Here is a 19,897-nt window from a genome sequence, read left to right on the forward strand (position 1 = left end):
CTACATAGCATACAGGATCAAGCCGTGCTAAAGGTACAGCAGGCTGAGCAGGACCCCACGATTTTGTTGAATACGAAACTATATAGTAAACAGTAGTGCCTCAGGGAACCAGGTACTTAGGAAGAAAAATCTGTGGGGTTTTCCCCTTCCTCCCCTCACTAAAACTTAAAGTGCAAGTCAGCTCTTTCCGTGAGTGTGAAAGTGGTTGAGTCTTATGGATGCCTAGAGAGGTTGTTCCTAAAGAAAGCTGGCACTATCCTCAGGAACACCCTGACCACTCCAAAAGGCTTCCAGTCCTAGAAATCCTTTGGCAAACAGACCTGAATTACATGATCCCTTTGCCGAGTATGTGCCCCCTCAGCTGCTGACAAATACTAACTGCATGTGTCCGTAGGGCGGCTGGAAGTTCAGTGCATGGTTTTGGGTGGAGGGCTTTATTCTGCTGAGAAGGATTTGGGAGTAGAGGGGAAGAATTGACCACAACCACGATACTTGCCAGAGTGGGTTACAACAGTAAAAATAGCTTGTGGTAAATATAAGGCATGGGAGCCTAAACTCTGCTTGGAGTGACTGAGAGTCACATAGGGTTTGGGTGTCATTAGGAAAAGAACCTCCTTATCTTCTGTGGAAAGGAGAAACCTGCAACTCAGTGCACCAAAGCACCTCTCCTGGTGGCAGAAAAGTTGTGGAGAAAGGGCATAGTTGATAAACCATGACTGAAATGGACAAAAAGTGAATTTCTCGTCATTCAATCTGTATTGAGTTCTGGCTGAGATGGAGTTAATTTTCCCTCATAGTGCTGTGCTTTGTATTTGTAGCTGGCATGGTGTTGATAACACACTGATGTTTTGGTTACTGCTGAGCAGTGCTCCCACAGCATCAAAGCTGTCTCTTCACACACACCCCCCCCCCTCACCTGGGCTGGGCAAGATCTTGGGAGGGGACACAGCCGGGACAGCTGACCCAAACTGGCCAAAGGGATATTCCATACCATATGATATCTGCTCAGCAGTAAAACCTAAGAGAAAGGAGGAGGAGAGTGGGCATTCATTAAATTCATTCATCGTGAAATGTTGGTCTTCCAGAGCAACTGTTACACATCCCAAAGCCCTGCTTCCCAGGAAGTGGATGGACATCGTCCTGATCGGAAGTAGATAATAAAACTTTCTTTTTTCCTTTGCTTCTGCACACGACCTTTACTTTTGCTTTATTAAACTGCTTTTCTCTTGACCAATGAGGTTTTTCCATCTTATTTTCTCCCCTCCACCCAGCTGAGGAAGGGGAGTGATAGAGCAGCTTGGTGGGCACCTGGCATCCAGCCAAGGTCAAGCTACCACATGGTAAGTACACAGAAAATACAGAATTTGCCATTTTGTTTCTGTTGACTTCAGCTTTTGTCAGGTATAGGTTGGTTAGAGGGGCAAGGTCCCTGCTATCTGGCCATGGTCCAGACAACACAACCATGCTTAAGGGGGCTTGTATGAAAGATGGGGAGAAACTCTTCGGCAGGGCCTGTTGGGATAGGACGAGAGAAAATGGTTTTAAAACAGAGGGAGGTAGATTTAGACTAGACATAAGGAAAAAATTTTTTTTGCAATGAGGGTGGTAGAACACTGGCACAGGTTGCCCAGAGAGGTGTGAGATGCCCTATCCCTGGAAACATTCAAGGCCAGGTTGGACGGGGCTCTGAGCAACCTGATCTGGTTGGAGATGTCCCTGCTCCTTGCAGGGGGGTTGAACTAGATGCCCTTTAAAGGTCCCTTCCAACCCAAATCATTCTGTGATTCTATGATTCTAAGTTGGAGCAAGTAATTTCTGAGCCCTGAAGAGTTATGGGAGATCTTCCACAATCTCTGGGAAATGGCGCTTAGAGAGCCGCTGAAGACTGAAATTGGCTTCTTTTGATGGTAAATACATATGTGAGCAAGAGGTGTGTTAAGTCAACAAGAAAACATCAGCGCTTAGAAACACGAAGCGGCTCCGCGAAAGAGGCCCACAACCACCGCAAAACGCCTGGGACGACCCACGCCCCCCGTCCGCGAAACTCCTCCTGCCCGCTGGGACGGGTAGTTCTAGCCGGTCGCCGGCGGCAGGCCATGCCAGGCTGACGAACTACGTTTCCCAGCGTGCCCCGCGGTGTCGAGGAGGTGATAAAAGGGGGCGGTGGCGACCGGCCGCAGCTCACACGGCGGCGAGCGGGTGGCCGAGGTGAGCTGGGCGGTAGCAGGTGCGCCGTGCCCGCCCCGCTGGTCTCTCATGAGGCCGCAGGAGCCGCCGCAGGGCGGCCCCGCCGCCGCGCTGCCGGCGCTGGAGACGCTGAAGGAGCGGGCGTGCGAGAGCGTCCAGCTGAACGCGGAGCGGCTGGGCGCCCTGAGCCGCTGCATCTGGAGCCGGCCCGAGCTGGCCTACGAGGAGCAGCAGGCGCACGACGCCATGACCCGCTTCTTCTCCAGCGGGGAGCTGCCGGGCGCCGCCTGGGCCGTGCAGCCGCGCTACAAGCTGGGCACGGCCTTCCGCGCCGAGTGGGGCACCGCCGCCCCGCAGGGCCCGCGCCCCCTCCGCCTCGCCTTCCTCTGCGAGTACGACGCCCTGCCCGGCATCGGCCACGCCTGCGGGCACAACCTCATCGCCGAGGTGGGAGCCGCAGCCGCTCTGGGGCTGAAGGCCGCCCTGGAGAGCCTGCCGCGGCCGCCGCCCGTCGCCGTCCAGGTGAGAGGCCTCCCGGGGGTGGAGGCGGCGACCCCGGCCCCCTGTGGGCCACCTCGGCCCCTGACTCTCTACGTTTGTGCTGCAGGTCACGGTGCTGGGGACGCCTGCGGAGGAACAGGGAGGCGGCAAAATAGACCTGATAAATGCTGGAGCGTTTGACGGCCTGGATGTGGTTTTTATGGCGCACCCCTCGCAAGAAAACGCGGCTTACCTGCCCGATGTGGCCGAGCACGAGTGAGTGAGCAAGTTCAGGTGGAGCGGGTTGGCTTGTTACCAGCCTTTTCTCCCCTTCCCGAGTAGGGGAACTGCTCTGGAAGGGGCTGAACTTTGGGACGGGGACCTTGCAGGTGCCCTTCAGACAGAGTGCAGTCGGCTAAGGAGCTGGGTCACTGCTCAGGACGCTCTAAGCCATTCTTTCAGAGTGCAGTTTTCAGCCTGGCGTTAAAGATCCCTCACTGCTCTGAGATGATCTTGCGTGTGTCCCCCAAATCCATTCTTTTTTTTTCTGATGTTTCTAGGCGTTTCTTTTTAAACATGCACATGATTATCCTATCTGTTTAAAAAAAAAAGTGCAGCTGGAGGGACTCTCACTAATCATAGTTCCTTGCTTTCCTGGGCACCAGGTCATAGAGTCCTCTGTAAGCATTTTATTTTAATCAGTTTTGAAAGTGTTTCAGGTTTTCTCTCCCACTTTGAAAGAGCTAACCAGCTGAGCCTCACTACTGTTTGTATCCTTATTAACTTCCAGCCTAAATTTAATCATGGCTATTTTATGTCTATTCACTCTCACATCAGCTTTTTAAAATTCAATTAGTTCTTGACTTTCCTTTGTGTTTACCTCCAATACAAGTATAGACAGCAGTCATACCCTCACTCAGCTTTTGTTTTGCCAGTTAGCCGTGAGCTTTGGAAATTATGCCTTCTCTTCTTTTGATTAGCCATACTGTTCAGTGACAGCGCTTGTTTGTTTCTACTTGGAGTCACTTGAGTTGTCTTGAAGTACTCCTTGCTGGATGGGCGTAACCAGGATTGTACACAGTACAGTAGGTGGGATTTCCTTAGACCTTGCTCAGCTGATGCTGGGACCTTAGTGTCTCCTTATCATTCTGGAGACAGATGGCATGTTTGGGGCTTCCTCTTCAGTGATTTTCAAGCAATCAACTTTTAGACAAATGCTTACTTTTTAAGTACATGATCTTTTGAAATATTCTTGAGCTTCATTCTGTTCTTTCTCTGCCAGTCTGCAAGGCTATGCTGTTCTTCATTTGATACTATAAACCTTCTGTTTTCGTAGTGTCCCAGCAGTAGTCTGTCAGCAGGTGTTGTTACTATGTTTTATGCCACGGTTACTAGTGATTCTTGGTACCGAGGTCTTACTTTGCAGAGGCTGCCTGCTAAGCTCCCTGCAGTGCAACAGTTTTTCCCAAGTATTACATTTGGCTGGCTCTGACTGAATTCTGTAATATTTAAATAACTGGTTTTCCAACCATTTCTGACTTGATGTGGAAAGCTGTTTTAATCTTGATTGTGCTATCTTCCAGCTCTTCTGTGCTTGATTTTAGTGGCCATTTTGTTTTTGCCAGTGCTATACCTGGTGGATAATTTGCTTCTGTTACTGCTGAATTTTATGGTAAAATAGACAACACCTAGTCTTCTGTACCTAGCTATCTCTGTCCTATATTCAATCATTATGTTTTTAAAGAGTTTTAACTGGTTATTATAATCTCTGAGCTTGGCTTTTGATTGCTGTACCTCAAGACTATATTTATTATCCTGAAGGTACAGTTTTCATTGATAGTTTTATCTTTCTGTTAATTTCAACTCTTGCAACAGCCTTTTGAGTTTGATACAGTAGGCTTTGGAAGTCTCCCTTCAGAGGTGATGGTCTGCTGTAGGATGCAAGTCCTAGATAGCCTTTAAACCTTGAATATGGAGGAGGCATGGAATCAAAGTACTGAGTGAAACCACTTACTACTTCCAAAAGCTTGAAAGACTCAGCTTGTATCATGCTTTATGTAATCGAGATGCCAAAGGTGCAAAGACTGTTCTGATGACTTGTAATTGATCTCTCGGTTGTTTCCAGGGAATTTTAGGACTGGTGATCACTAAATTGCTAGTATTTCTGTATCTGCAAACTCTGAAGCTGGCTTGTGCCTGAAGTAAAATTAAAATACTGGAATAACTGTGGTAAATACATGCCAAAATTGGTTGATTCTTAGTCACTTATCCTTCACCTAATCAGCCTGTTTATTGCTGGTCAAACAGGATCCCCATTCTTTTGCTGATGTTCTTAAACTGGCTTAGGGTTTTGTTATTTGCCAAAATTTGGTGGTTTTTTCTGAGAGTATGTGACAAGTGTGTAGCAATAGAAGTACAAGAAAAGGAATGCTGACATAACTTTTTTAAAGAAGCACGTGTTTCTTGTGGAAAAAAGATGATTGCAAGATGACTTTCTGCTTTACTTTCCTTCTCTCCGTTTTTTGGATAATATGTAGAGATCTGTCCTGTTTTTTTTTTTTTTGTGAGTTTGAGGGGCTGCAATCTAATACTCGGAATGTTAATAGATAAGTTTTCTTATCTTCATTTCATAGTGATGATAAATTTTAAATCTCATACTTTACAGAATGGAATGGATTATTGTCTTGGAGACGAGGAAGGATGGATTTGGATTGGAGGCAGCAATTTCTGCTGTGACAGTACATTCCTTTGTGTGTCTCTTTGCTATCCAGTATTTAAGTTCTGATATTAACTTACAGCTCTGATGTGGTTTAGAGCATGCAGGGCAACAAGCAAGTTAGGCTGGTCCTGGCTGGATAAGGGACAGCTTGTGCATCTCAAGGGGAACTCTTTGAGCTTGAGGATGGAGTGTTTTATGTAGAGGACTGAACATTCAGTAGAGATGTAGTTAAAATATCTAGTATTGGTAAAAAAATCCTAATAATTGTGTATTTGATAAATATTAAGGCCTTATGTAGTTGTATTTAATATTTGCCTCTCATGTAAAGAGTTTAGATACAATTTGAAATATGAAATTATTTTGTAAAGCTAATAAATGACCCTCATAAGAGGAAGCCAAGCATGAATTCTTGCTGATGTGTTTAGGTGCAGTATTCTGTCTTCTACGAAGTCAGAGGATATCCTTTGCACTAGATTTCTTCCTTGTTGCAAGCCTTTAACAGCATTTTTGAGGTGTGCAGGGAAAGAACATCCTCACCGTAGCATGGTAATGTGTATTTTATACTACGCTATGCCTTTATAGCACTTTTTAAAATTGACTTTTGTTATGGGTTGTATATGATCTTAGTAATGTGCTTCTGCTGTCTTATGTACCATGCACATTTTGTTGAAGTTTGACAAGAATTAGGAGGAACAACTTGCAATTTTGAATCGGAGAAAAGTTTATCCTCTGTTTGAGAAGGATGTTAGTGACTTTAAGTCTCAGAACAATCAGGAGGTATAAAAAAAAAGTGTTGGAGACATTTAGTATGCAAGGCCTGTACTTCTCAGAAAAAGGCTTTATAGTGGTATGTTACTGGTAGCTCTTTTGCCTGACTGGCTCTGGATATCATTACATTTCATTGATTTTCTAGGAATCTTTCAGTATCTTCCTGCACTCAAATATAGTTCAGCTTTGCAACAGTGTAGTGCCAGGTAAATTGTTTGGTGTTCTGCTGCACAAAACTTCAATAACAAATATTTGTGTGAATAAAATGAACTTTTTAGAGTTTTTTTTGATGAATGAAAAACAAATAAGCAATGCCTTTTATTTCCTAGTGTGACTGTGAAATACTATGGAAAAGCTTCTCATGCTGCTGCTTATCCTTGGGAAGGAGTTAATGCATTAGATGCTGCTGTTCTTGCATACAACAATCTGTCTGTTTTAAGACAGCAAATGAAACCGACCTGGAGAGTTCATGGTGAGATCTTCATTAAATCTAATGTCCAGCAAGTAAGAGTTTAGGCTGTTGAAATACTAACTTACAAAATTCCACAATTTAAAATACAGCATTATTGCACTAAATTAGTATAGTCACTTCAAGTGCTATGAAATAGCACAATTTCATTTAAATAGTTTGTCTGTAATCTTAAAAATCATGTCAATGTCCAGAACTAACTTCTGAAAATAGGTTTATGGGTCAGATTCCATAGAGGACACCGGTACCTAGGTAGAGGCTAGACAAATTTTAAATCTTTGCACTTGCAGTTGCAGTTCGGAAAGGAAAAAAAAAGGTGTGAAGTTTATTTTGGTACATGTCTTTGAATTCCTTAAAGTTAATGTATGTGTTTTTGCAAATGTATAGGATTAAATGCTTTTGAAAAATGAAGTATTATTGAATGGTTTTTATAGTAGAGATGGCATTTATATTGACACTTATGGAAAGCTGTAGTGGTCTAGAGTGACTGAAGTTTATTTGCTGAAGTACAAAAAACAAGTGATGGCGGAAGCCTGTGGTTCTGGTTAGTAGCCCAGTCAACTGGATGTGCACTGGATTCTAATATTCAATATCTAGTAGACCTTAAAGTAGAAAGGTCATTTTGCAATAAGACTCATACTTCTTCAACATCATGTATTGCTTTTTGTACAGGGGGAAAGTTTCAGAAGTTGAGATGGAAGCTGCCCTTCAGCTATAAAAGCAGGTTTCTCTTATTACACCCAACACAACTTTTTCCAAGTTGAAATGAAGAAACTTTGCTGTTTCTACAGGACTTCTGAATGTAGAACTGATTATTTGGAATACTTGTTATGAGCTTAGAGCACTTGCAGAAATTCTGAGCTAATGATCATTAGATATCTTGGCTGCTTAATACGTGTGTATATTTCTCTCCGGGATATCTGGATGGAAGCCCTAGCCCTTTTGACTGCAGATGAAGTTGTTCTGCTGTGCAGCATACCCAAATGAATTTCAGATAGCAGGCATAGCCTTAGCTTTCTATCCTATTGCTCTGTAGGAAACAAGGTGCTTAATTATGAGTTTTGGTGTCCGAAACTCGTGTGTTGCAGGTTTAAGATTGGAGGTGCCCAAGTCTTCTATTGGATCTGAGCCTAAAACCCCAAATACTGCTTTCTTCAGAGTTTCTAAAGACTATGTGGGCAATGTAGGCAAAAAAAAAAGTGTCTAACCCACAGCAAAACTTAAATTACTGCGTTGATACAACTGCTGTCATAAACCTGGTTTTCAAACTGGAAATATTTAAAACACCTTTGAGAAAGTATAAGCAGCTAGAATGAGATTTAATTTTAGGAATATTTTCTTTACAACGGTGTGTTGGAGATCTTGTGTTACATGCTTACAGTAACAGCTGTGGCTGACTTAAGTAATACTAAAAAAATCTTAGTGTTAACCCACTAACAAGAACTGAAATAGTTTCCATTGCTTGAAGTCTAGAATTTCTAAGCAATGTTTTATGTATTTGAATGATGTTGGTTTGAGTTTATCTAATATTTGATAAATTTCTTTCTTGCTTGCTTGTGAGTGGAGTAAATGTTGCCCTCTTGAAAAACAGGAATGTAGATTTTTTTTTTTGCAAGAAGTTGTATTAAACAGGCTGTAAAAAAGTTCCGTCTAGAAACAGGCTGAACTAGGTGCTATTAGCAGTGTGCAGGCAGCCTATTTTTAAGCTAGATCTGCTGTCCAGTGAATATTGCAGTAGCTTTGAATGTTAAATGTATACATACTCTTAGACTCTATCCAGTTCCATTTACAAATGCATTGGAAGACAAATGAAAGCTCATTAAGTTACTTGTTTTCAGCAAACATGTTATGGTGAGTGTCATGTGAATTTGCATGATTACTCACCTGCTGACTTGTTGGTTCCGTTTCTGTGATGTCTGTCCCTCTCATCTAAGCAGTTCCTTTTGTTATGGGCTAGTACCGATAGTGGTTTAATTCAGCACTTTGTTTACTTTGCCTGTATTCAAGACTGGAAATGTTTTACTTGAGTCCATAGTCTTAACAGGTTTTCTGCACCAAAAGTAAAGATCTGTTGCCTATTTGCATCCTGTCAGTGCTGTTTTTTCAGGCTTTGGTGACACACATCGGTAACTTTGTGCAGCATTTCCATTTAAGGTAAATAGTTTCTCAGGTTCTACAGAAACTGAATCTTATTCCACATATATAAATTGAGGACAGGAGGCAAGGGAAACAAGCAGCTAGTTGAAAGCAATGAGCTGTTAATACATTGAAATCTAATGTAGAACTGAGGTCTACAATATTTTATTGTTGAAATGTAAAAATATTATGGTCTTTTATGGTAATGCCTCTGATGCCATAATTGAAAACTGTGTAGTTGTCACACATTTCCTTGAGGGAACACTTTCAACTCGAACTTCACTCTTGAATAAAACTGTACATATATTATACACCACAATATTTCTAAATAATTAATATGAAGAATCTAATGAACTTTCTGCACACTGCAACACACAAATAACTCCAGTATAGCTGAGAAATGCAACTTACTCAATTTCTTTCCAAGCTGGTGAAATAAGTTGGAAACGCTCTAGTTGAGGAAACTCTAAAAGTTGGAATCCAAGATAACCTTTATAACAAAACTTTTGATATATATATATATTTTTTTTATGGCATCCAGATTGCTTTACAACGCTACATTGAATTTCAGAGGATTAATTATAAATGCTAGTTTGGCTTGTATTCAGGTTTGTAACAGATGTCTAACCAAAGAATGCAATGAAATTGTGCTGAAAAACATGTGCACGTTCCACTTAATCGGATATGATGAAGAAACTGCCCACATACTGTATTTTTTACATTCTTTATATATTTCATGCTCAGTTTATGTTTTGTTGGATTTTGTTTATATATTTAGTTCTTGAACAAGGCATTTCAAGATGCAGCTGAAGATCAAGCATTTGTATTTAACACTGGCAACATGACTTTTCCCTTTCTGCAGGTGTAATAAAGAATGGTGGTGTGAAACCTAACATCATTCCTTCTTACACTGAACTAGAGTTTTACTTGCGTGCCCCTTCAATGAAGGATCTTTCTGTTCTGACAGAGAAGGTTGAGAACTGCTTCAAATCTGCAGCACTGGCCACAGGATGCAAAGTAAGAATGTGTTTCATGGTCATGTGTTTCTATTATGCTGGAGATAAGGCAGGCCAGAATGGGAAATTGAGGCTTACAGCATTTGTCTGCATGGTGTTGAGCTGAAAGAAGTAAATTTCTACAATACTGTTGGCTGTTGCTTTGTGTCTTGAAAGAAAGCTTTGGTTTATAAATAGGATGCTACAGAGTCATAGAAGAGTCTAGGTTGCGAAAGACTTCCAGAGGTCACTTAGTCTAACCCTCTGATCAGAGCAGGACCAGTTAGAGCGGATTGCTCAGTGACATGTGGACTTCTGAGCATCTCCACAACCTCTCTCAATAGTGTTCTACCCACCTCATGGTGAACAAGGTCTTTCCTGATTATACTGTGATGACTCAGGAATGGAACAGGTTGCTTGGAGAGATTGTGGTGTTTCCATCATTGGAGATTCTGAAAAGTTGCATTGATATATTCCTGGGCAGTCAGCTCTAGGTGACCCTGCTTGAGCAGAGGAAGTTGGAAAAGATGACCTCCAGAGGTGCTCTCCAACTTCAACCAACTTCTGTGATTCTCTTATATCTAATAGGAATTTCCTGTGTCTCTTGTCATATCACTGGGCATCTCTGAAGTCTGGTTCTGTCTTTTCTCTACACTCCCGATCTGGTAGGTGTAGACAGCTTAACCTTCTTTCCTGAAGGCTCAACAAAGTTCTTTCAGCCTTTCCTTGTATGTCATGTTCTCCAGCACCCTATTCATCTTGGTGGCCTTCCCCTGGACTTGCTCCAGTCTTGAGTTGAGGAGCAGAACTGAATACAATACGCCAGATGTGGTCTCACAGTTGTCTGCATCAATAATGAAGATATTAAAACAGTAATGGCACCAGTATTGATTGTAGATGGATGCTACAAGTAACAGGCAGCAATTTGGATTTTTGTGCCACTGGTCATAATACTTTGAGCCTGAATATCTTCTGTATCCACTGAGCCAGACGTGTCGTCATGAAAAGCTATACTTGGTTGTGCCCCATCTGCTCTTCTGTGAATCTGTGCTGTGTAGTTACAATTGCCTTGATTCATGTGCCTGGACATGGGTCTTAAGAGGCTTTATTTGCTCTGTAATCTCCCTAGGAGCTTGAGGATAGGTCAGTCTGGCCAGTTGGTAATATCGGAGGTCCTCCTCCTGTCCCTTCAAGATGGATGTGACCTTTGGCTCTTTTTCAGTGAGCTTATATCCTTTGCCCTATTGAACAGCTGGCTCATGTAGCAACCAAATGTGAAAAATTGAGGGATTTTTTAGTTAGCGTTCTTCTCATATTTTTACTTTTAGCAAAGGAAGTCTCTCTCCTGTAGCTGGTTCCAGCAATATTGTTACCTTGCAATGTATTATAAGACAGGTGATTCTACCTGCTCTGCAGTTACAGATGAATGGCTGATGCAGCAATGAAAAGTATGTTTGTGTTTATCAGAGCAAATAGGCATAGTGTATGTGAATGAGCTAATGAGTTTTAAGGTCTATTTGAGGCATTAGGTGCTATTTTCCTAGTATGGCATCTCTACTCTAACTAGAAAAGTATTTCAGCAAGTGTGCTTTATGCAGAATGAAAGTTAAGATCTCTTTTGAAACTTGACGTTGGTATTTTTGTTTACATTTGTTTTCAAACTTCTTGCCTGTGTGAAGTCATTTCATGAATGGGGCTGTAGTTATTGGAAGTGTTCTAAACAAGAATAGTAAAACAGAATTTGGTGAAAGAGTGAATTGATTTCTATGTAGTTTAATAGTAACTGCAGTAGAAATCATTAAAAGCTGTTTTAGGAAATATTTATTTACTGTCTTTGGAGATATTCTCAGTGAAATCCATGCTTCTGGAATTTGTCTAGTGCAAGCCTGATGGCACCGGAGCTATGTTTTGATCCAGGCTAATATTTGTCAGAATGTTATATTTTTGAAATAAACTTAGCACTTATGTCTTTTGATGTGGGCTTGAAGTATGGACATGTATTTAACTTTTCCAGGCTTTAAATTGTTTACATTGAATTGACTTAGGTTGGTGAAAAATTTCTAACCATTTGGGATTTTTTTGTCTAGGTGGAAATAAAGGGTGGTCAAAATGATTACTACAATGTGCTTCCAAATAAGAGCCTGCAGAAAGCTTACAAGGAGAATGGAAAGAAGCTTGGAATGGAATTTATATCAGAAGACTGTATCTTGAATGGTTTGTCAGGTAACTCAATCTGAGTTTTTTATTATAACTTGAAGAGTTGATCAATTTAAGTGTGTAAAATAATTGGACAGGGGTAGGTTAAATATAGTTTGGTCGGAAGAAAAAAGCCAAATTAGAGAATTGAAGCTCTGTAAAAGGATTGTATCTCTGGCCTGTGTTTCTGTGTTTGTTGTAGAAGCTGAGAAGTTTTCCCAACGGGTACAGAAAGCAGTAATCATTTTCTGATAATATTTCTGAAAATATTTTCAAGTAAGAAACAGTTTGGTTGAGGGGAGGGATGGAAGGATGGAAAGATAAAAACTATCCTACTGAGAACATGATGATGTGGAATGAATTGCAGCTCATTCTGTTGTTTTGAATTACAGAATCCTGGTTTATGCTATGAATTAAGATGAGATTTAGTTTTTAGGAACCTTGTTTAATGATATTTTCCAAGCATACGTATAAACAATTGTACTAGCATCTAACTAATATTTTAGAGGTAATTTTTGAAGAGATTTTTTAAGTGAAGTTTAAGCATCTCAGTAACCCTAATTTGAACCCTCTTTCTGTTAACAGGTAATTCTATGCCTTTAATTTTAATTTATGAGTTCAACAGATTAGTTTTCCAAAGGGTGCCATTCAAGCAGGTGTTCACTTCCTGAGTCTTGACTATGTCTCAAACTATTTCACTTTCTTGGTCTTTCAGAGGTAGTGTGAATTCTTGAATGCTGAGGTGGATTTCTCATTACCCTTAACAGTTTTTTTCCAGAATCTTCCTACAGGAGCTCTGTTCAAGTCTTAAAACTGCTGCTGATACTTTATAGCCTTCACTGCTGATCTTAACTGTATATATAAATGTTTTTACTCCACTCATGTTAAAGATTTTTCTCTTTGGTTAGAAAGAAATTATTATTTTCAGTTAAAAAATGTTATTCCAATTAGTTTAATTGCAGTACTAATCTTCTCTATTAAATGCATATTATCTTTGGGTAGTTGAGATCTTGGTGTTTGGTGGTAGAGTTCTCCAAACTTTTATTTGTGTGGGGGAGACAGCATATCTACTGGTACTCTGGTTGATTGTCTCTTTATTTTGTACTTCCCTTCCAAATTAAGGCAACACTAGCATATTTTCTGCAATTGGTTTGTCTTGGGTTTAAAAACAGTTTATAATTAAAGGTATATTTCTTTTTGTCTTTATTCAGTGTGGTACAGGTAAGACTTACTTATTTGCTTATTTGGTCTAAGAAAGGTGCTGGGAACCTTCTTTAGAATGTTTGCTGTAGTTAAACTTTCTGCAGCGCTGTATTGCTTCCCTCAAACTGTTGTACTGAGGGTGAAGATCATGAATACTGGTGATCCTGCTGGTTCAGAGGACTTTGAATGAACTTAGTACAGACACCTAGTTGTAGTAGTGCTTTCATATGTAAGTTACACAATATGCTAAATATTAAACCTTGCTTGAATTGAAACTCTCCACATCCATGTTCTTAAATTGTTTGTCCAATGTCAAAATGTGCTTGATCATGTAAATTTTTATTGCACACTACAGTAGGCCTTACTGAATTTTCTTTCCACAGCTGCTTCTCTGAATTTTTGCAGTGGTGATTCAGGAGTGATAACAAAGCACAGACTCCAGAGACATAGGAGTGGAATTTTGTATGCTACCCTTTTTGGGAGGGGTTGAGTGTTTTATCTCATCTTTTTCAAGACCTCTATTTCTGTTTAGTTTTCATATGGTTTTCAATGTTTTCTTTTAGGATATCAGTTTCTTCTGTTGAAAGGGAAGGAAGATAGCTCAGTTGCTTCTCCATGTCTGTGCAGCAGAAAAGTCGTTAACAGATGAGCATACTCGCTGCCACCTCTACATGGGTATTAGTATCGGTCTGCTTACAGGTATCGCTCTAGGCAGCTAAGCATTCTGAAGAACTCCTTTAGTCCATCAAATCACACTACCTTGTGTGTGCCCTGTGCACGCTCCGCTCATTTGGCACACGGCCAGGATGATGGGAAATAACATGAATCTGAGTTAGCTTTGACCTGGTGCCATGATCTGTTTCTCCTTCTGCTGGTAGGGTAGCTCTGCTACAGGATATTGATGACCTCCCAAAGCAAGTGGCTTAATTTAGCATGCCTTACTTAAGCCACCCGCGCTTGTGATAACTTAACTCTGATATTTTTAGCATTCATGGGGTTCATTGGCTTTCTGTGCATAAGACGGGCACAGATAATCATATAAAGGAGCCAGTATGTTTTGAAAATACCAGTTTTGAAGGTTGGGGCTGTATATAAATGCTTCCTGGGATCTCTTGCATTTTCCCCTCCATTCATGTTTGTGGTAATACTGGCTTCCAGTACGTGCTCAGTGACTTGAAGAGGCTTCAGGATATGTTTTTGAGAGGCTGGAGCTCCCAAAACCTTTTCATTGAAGATAGTGAACAACTCTGTATATTGCACTGATAACTGTGCAATTATTTATACTTGTAGAAGAAATCCTGATCTGTACATCTCTAGCAGCATACAGTTATAGATGTTTGTATGGAAACCATTGGAACACCTGATGTTTTAAACGCGCCACTAGGTTATTATCACTAAAGGATGTAACATGCTTTCTGGTAGAGGGGAAGATTTTACTGTCACATTTTTATTCAAAACTGCTGGGATTTTGGCATGATAAGCTCTCCATCTTATTAGAAAATACCAAGTTTAAATCCCTTAATGTTCAGAAAAAAACTTGTAAACTGGTAGTAAATTGGATATGGATATAAATTTAAGTGGAATTACATGACTGAGAGCTGGGATGCACTGACATTTCTAATGCTTCATTTGCTGGGTGAGAGCAAGGAAAAAGGCCAACACAGTCTTTCCAGCATTTTGTGTATTCGGACTTAGTAAGGCAAGTCTAGAACTCTTGGTTTAGCCTGGAGTAGGCAGAACTTGTAGATTTCTGATTTGTCTGTTCAGACTAACCAAACAGTGGATCGATAGTGTAGATTACTGAAAATTAGAATAACTTGTTGCGGTGCCAAGAACTGAATTGTCTTCAAATGCACACTGAATTTGCAGGAAAAGATAATTTTTTTTTTTTGGACAAGGCTTGCTGCTTCCATTTGTCTGTAGGCAGAGCAAATAGCAAGCTAGTCTCATCCTCTTTGGTCTCATGATGTAGGCTCTGTGGACTCCCGCTCGGTAACTATATGCTTCCAAGTAAAATCTATATTCTTCAGTCATTTAGTTACTAAGTCTTAAGGCATTAGCAAAACTTTCTCCCCATAAAGTATCATGATATGAAGGGTACCTGATGTGTTACAAATAATTTTAAATCTTTTGAACTGTCCTTTTATATGCCATTGCTAAAGAAAAAAATTCTTGCAGTTCTGACTGACCTGAAAAAAGTTAATTGAGATCTTAGTAGGCCATGGCTATTTTTCCCCATTACAATACAATGCTTCCTCTGGTATCTGAATTTCAAAATAACTGGCATGTTGATTTCTCCAGTTTCTAAATGTAATTTTAACAAATGCTGAGTGGATTACTTGTTTGGGTAAAAAAAAAGGCACTCGGGAAGTAGTTGCAGTAGTTCTTGGATGCTATACTAGGAAGGATCTGCTGCTTCTGGATGTGGGAATAGGTATGAGAATTCTGTGTGAGATAGGTGCTATCACTAGCTAACATGCTGAAAGTGCTAGTCAGGCGTGAAAGAATAATCATTACAATCTGCAGCATTGCTATCAAGATTTTTTTTTTTTTTTTTAATGTACTAGCGTTTTGTTTGGAGTTTACTTCTGTTCTTGTTATTTCAAGAGTGCTTGTGCTGTTAAGGTTTCCATAACTGAGAACAATGAAAAAGCACAGGAAAAAAGTAGTTGTCCTCAATCTGTTTTTGTTTAAAGATAGATTGTTTCTACTTCAGGAGTCCCCTACCTAATCTGAATATTTGCATACTGGTGAAAAGTGGAAATTGTTTGGCCTAGTTCTAGGGGCTGAACTGCCTGAAACGAAAGCTGCAAACCTTGGAGTTGTTTCTGAATTAACAGCTTACTGTCAGGAGATGCTTGGTAAAAAAACTAAGAGTAAATGGAATAGGAACATGCTGATACATCTTCTTGCAGTCCAGTAACTTGTTGATCAGAAGCACACTGGAGAGCAGCATCTGAAGATGGTTAGTTAGGGAAAACATCTTGGTGATGGGAGATTTTTGTATGGATAATGACTCATTAGAAATGCTTTTAGTATTTGGGGCAAAGGATATTCTGTTTTAAATATGGGCTGGAGATAATATCATACATTTTCTTACAGCATTCAAATCTCTTCAACACTTGTTCATTAAGAAAATTTCTGTACTGCTTCTAGGTTCCACGGACTTTGGAAATGTTACGTTTGTAGTCCCTGGGCTTCATCCTTATTTTTATATTGGCTCTGATGCATTGAATCATACTGAGCAGTACACAGAAGCTGCGGGTGAGTGCAAGTGAAAAGGATTAGAGGTTTATATCTGGAACCCTTATGCATTGTAGGGACTGGTTGCTGACTCTTCACTACAGCAAATCTAGAAATTATAAATATTTCAAATTACAGAGGATTAAAGTTTTCATATACTTCTATGGTATTCAGCGCTACTGTGTAGTAAATGTTTAAAAGTGTAAGTACTAGATCGGAAAGCTGACTGCGTGTGAATACCTATATAGAAATAGAGTTGCTTTCTTCAGGCATTGATGGGATCTGAGCTGAATATGGACCCTGAAACAGTTAATTAATTGCAAAGTTGTAGAAAAAGCTGACAAAATGTAGATTTTCTATTTATGTGTTTAAAGTTAAATGCATATGGGAAGAATGACCACTCCTCATACTAAAAGCCTGACATAGTGTACAGTCTAGACAGAAAAAACAAGGATTATCCCTAGCAGCATGTTCAGAAGAGTTTGTAAACTTGAGCCAAAAGATAAAAGTAATTTTTACTCCTAAAGCACAATACTCTGGAAATGTAACAGAAAACTCATTTTCCTATTTTCAGTCTTATTTGTTTACATCCATAGCAAGCAGTTAAGGAGTTGCATGTGAAAATTTGTTTGAGGCATCAGAAAATAGACATACTTTATTTATGGAAGTAGATTTTTAAGAAATTGTTCTTGCAATTTAAACTTGAAGATCTTATTTTATAAAATCTTATGTGATAAGCTGGTGGTTTGTATTTAATACTAGTAATCTAACCTGAAATTTCTCATACTTTTTTTGTAGGGTCACAGAACGCTCAGTTCTATGCTTTGCGCACAGCAAAAGCTTTGGCAATGACAGCACTGGATGTCATTTTCAAGCCAGGTCTGCTAGAAGAAGTCAGGGAAGACTTTAGACAGGTGAAGCTAAAAGAAGAGGGGCAAATAAATCCAGGAGAATCTAACAAGGAATCTGACATAGGCATATGAGCAGCATGTGCATCACACTAAACTTCATTAAACCTTTCTCAGTAGGATTGACTTCATGGAGATGCTGTATTTGAACCCCAGAAGGGGCTGGATAAACACATAGCTGAAGAAGTGCTGATTTTTTTTTTTTTTTTTTGCACTATTGCTTTCAAAGATGTGCAATTTCATGTTGCTGTAATGTTTGCTGTATTCAGTATGGTGATGAATTTCATAGAGATCTCAAATATATTGTCTTTCAGTTGCAGTGTTGAATAAATGATAGTGTTTAGATTCCTTGACAGTGATTTTTCGTGTAATACTGTAGCAATAGCTCTGATAAGGGAAACGTGGCACTTACATGGAAATTTTTGTTCTAAAATAAGCTCTAATCACTTGGTGACCGTAGGCTGAGTCTGATCTATGAAGCATTTCTCTCCAGCCAGTCACTTTTTCTTGGGACAAGATAGAGGCTTAAAACCTGAGCTAGTTTCACTGGAGGGAAGGGTGTATGTTTGGAAGCATTCTCAAACCTGTTTGTTCCCATGTCCTAAGCATCAGATCCGTTTAGTCTTGCCAGTTGTCCTTTCTGTGTGTTGTGTGGTTAATCTGTTTAATCATTGTTATTTTACTTCCCAGAGACATTAATGTTGCAGATTTTATCTAGGTGATGATCGGTGTGTCCAAACCTGTTAGGAATTTTTTTTAATTTGCTTGTTAAAAGATGACTTGAATACATAGAGAAGTAACTAGTCTTTTGTTCAACTACGAATTGCTGAGCCAATGGACAGGCTGAGTGAAAAAGCAGCTTACTGGTTAACGCTTTCCTAAGCATCGGTGTTATAGTAAGCTTCTGAAAAGCAGTCAGGCAAACTATTCCCGAGGAGGTCAGAATACCCAATCTAATTTCAGAAACCTTGTTTTTAACAGCACCAGCTGCTACATGGTAAACTCTAGCATTCTAATCAGAATTGGTATTTTATTTGTTTCTATATTTAATTTCTAATTTTGGAGAAAAAAGTCAGATTCCTTATCTTCGTTTAACTGTGCACTCCCTCTGCACTTCTGTGCACACGCTTTAACACAGACCTCCAGCTGCTACATAAGAATTCTATTGAGTTTTTTTTCCCCTTGTTAGAAGGAAAAACTGTGTGATTAGGCTGGCGTCTGTTTGCACGTCATGGGGACAATGTAATTTGACAGTTTTTAGACTTTCAGATGATACTTCAGACACTCCATGCTTGTAGTAATAGGGCACAAACTATCTGTTAATATATGAAATGTTCATTGTCCTTGGAAAAAGGAAGTAACTGTTTATCATTGTCTGTAAGAACTAGAGACATAAACAATGCTTGCTATTACAAGCCAGTTGTTTGAAAAGTTGAGCATGACTGCAAGTCTTCCAGGTTACAAGTGGGTCCTTACATGGGTATCTTTGCTTTCATTAGCAGACTGTTTTGACAGATGAATGCATGAAACAGTTGAGGGCTGGACTCTGAGCTATAGGTATGTCCAGGATAGTAAGTTGGATGCTAAATCCAACTGAAATTTGGTCCAAAGTTTGTCAAAGGAACTTTCTCTTCAACATTTAATTTAAACCCTGCCTTGCCTGTTTTCAAACCCAATTACAATTTATTAAGTTCTACTGGATTAACAAGCTAGTTCATTAATTTCCTTAGCATACGTGGCTTTTTATTTCCTCCTGTGTGAACTGCTTAACTTCTTGGTTTCTGTTTTATGATGTAGTATTGGAATCCCAGTGATAGGAATACACACTGCCATTGTTGGGTTTCTTGTGAGCTAATGTGCGTTACAGCCTTCTCTGTTCTCGTTGTCCAGACTGGCTGGCTGATGGCTGCATCATGTCCAAGAGAATTTGATTGAACATTTCTGCACTAGAAGTATGTCTTAATTCTGTTGTAATCATTGCTGGAATTAAAATGAAACTGAAGTACTGATTAAAGAGGTATTGGTATCAATAAAGCAATTTGAGTGAATTTTCTTGTTCTTTGATTAATATTGGGATGCTGCATGACTTCATTTGAATAGTATTTCTGATCCCCCCCCCCCCGATTGGTATAGTTATGTAAGAGTGAGGGTGTTTTAAGCTTTCTGTTTTGGTCTGCCATAGTGAGCAGGTTTTTTGTGAGAGTTAATGCTTTTCAAATACAATTTTTAATGGCAATCTTTGTAATCTGAGGGCTGGTTTAACTATTAAAGCGTGTTAGAATTCATAGAATAATAGGCATGGTGCTTGGGAGGGTTCTCTGGAGGATCTCTGTTAGGCTAAACGTGATCCAGCCTCCAGCCTGAAGTGGGATTATCTCCAACACTACATCAGGTGAGCCTGGCTTTTGCTGAATCTTGGAAGCCTCCAAGAGTAGAGACTTTTCAGCTTCCCCAGGCAAGTTAATTCCGATCTGTGTCTCAGAACATCTGTTCTTCAGGTCCAGAACTAAAGCAGTTTGGGATTTTACCTTACGATTTTACTATCTTGATAGTATGAGATTTATTTCCTGTGGGAATAAGTCACTTTGATTTT

At 40.0% G+C, this 19,897-nt stretch overlaps 1 protein-coding gene across 3 annotated transcripts; it reads left to right on the top strand.

The window, feature by feature from the left end:
• Positions 1–2,225: 2,225 nt before the first annotated feature.
• On the top strand, positions 2,226–19,352 carry PM20D2 (peptidase M20 domain containing 2). 3 transcript variants are annotated; one of them, XR_015258109.1, is made up of 8 exons: positions 2,226–2,709; positions 2,795–2,943; positions 6,484–6,626; positions 9,622–9,776; positions 11,842–11,977; positions 13,717–13,852; positions 16,310–16,417; positions 17,195–17,211. XR_015258109.1 is itself a non-coding variant. In XM_086744296.1 (7 exons), exons 1-7 carry the CDS (start codon positions 2,257–2,259, stop codon positions 17,377–17,379), a joined length of 1,329 nt encoding a protein of 442 aa, XP_086600422.1. In that variant the 5' UTR covers positions 2,226–2,256; the 3' UTR covers positions 17,380–19,352. The 3 variants fall into 3 exon arrangements, 1 of the variants encoding a protein (XP_086600422.1); XR_015258108.1 differs by having other exon boundaries at positions 13,717–16,417; positions 17,195–17,235; XM_086744296.1 differs by lacking the exon at positions 13,717–13,852 and having other exon boundaries at positions 17,195–19,352.
• Positions 19,353–19,897: the final 545 nt, after the last annotated feature.

Source organism: Chlamydotis macqueenii, chromosome 3, assembly GCF_036417535.1.
Source record: "Chlamydotis macqueenii isolate bChlMac1 chromosome 3, bChlMac1.mat, whole genome shotgun sequence".
Classification (NCBI taxonomy): domain Eukaryota; kingdom Metazoa; phylum Chordata; class Aves; order Otidiformes; family Otididae; genus Chlamydotis; species Chlamydotis macqueenii.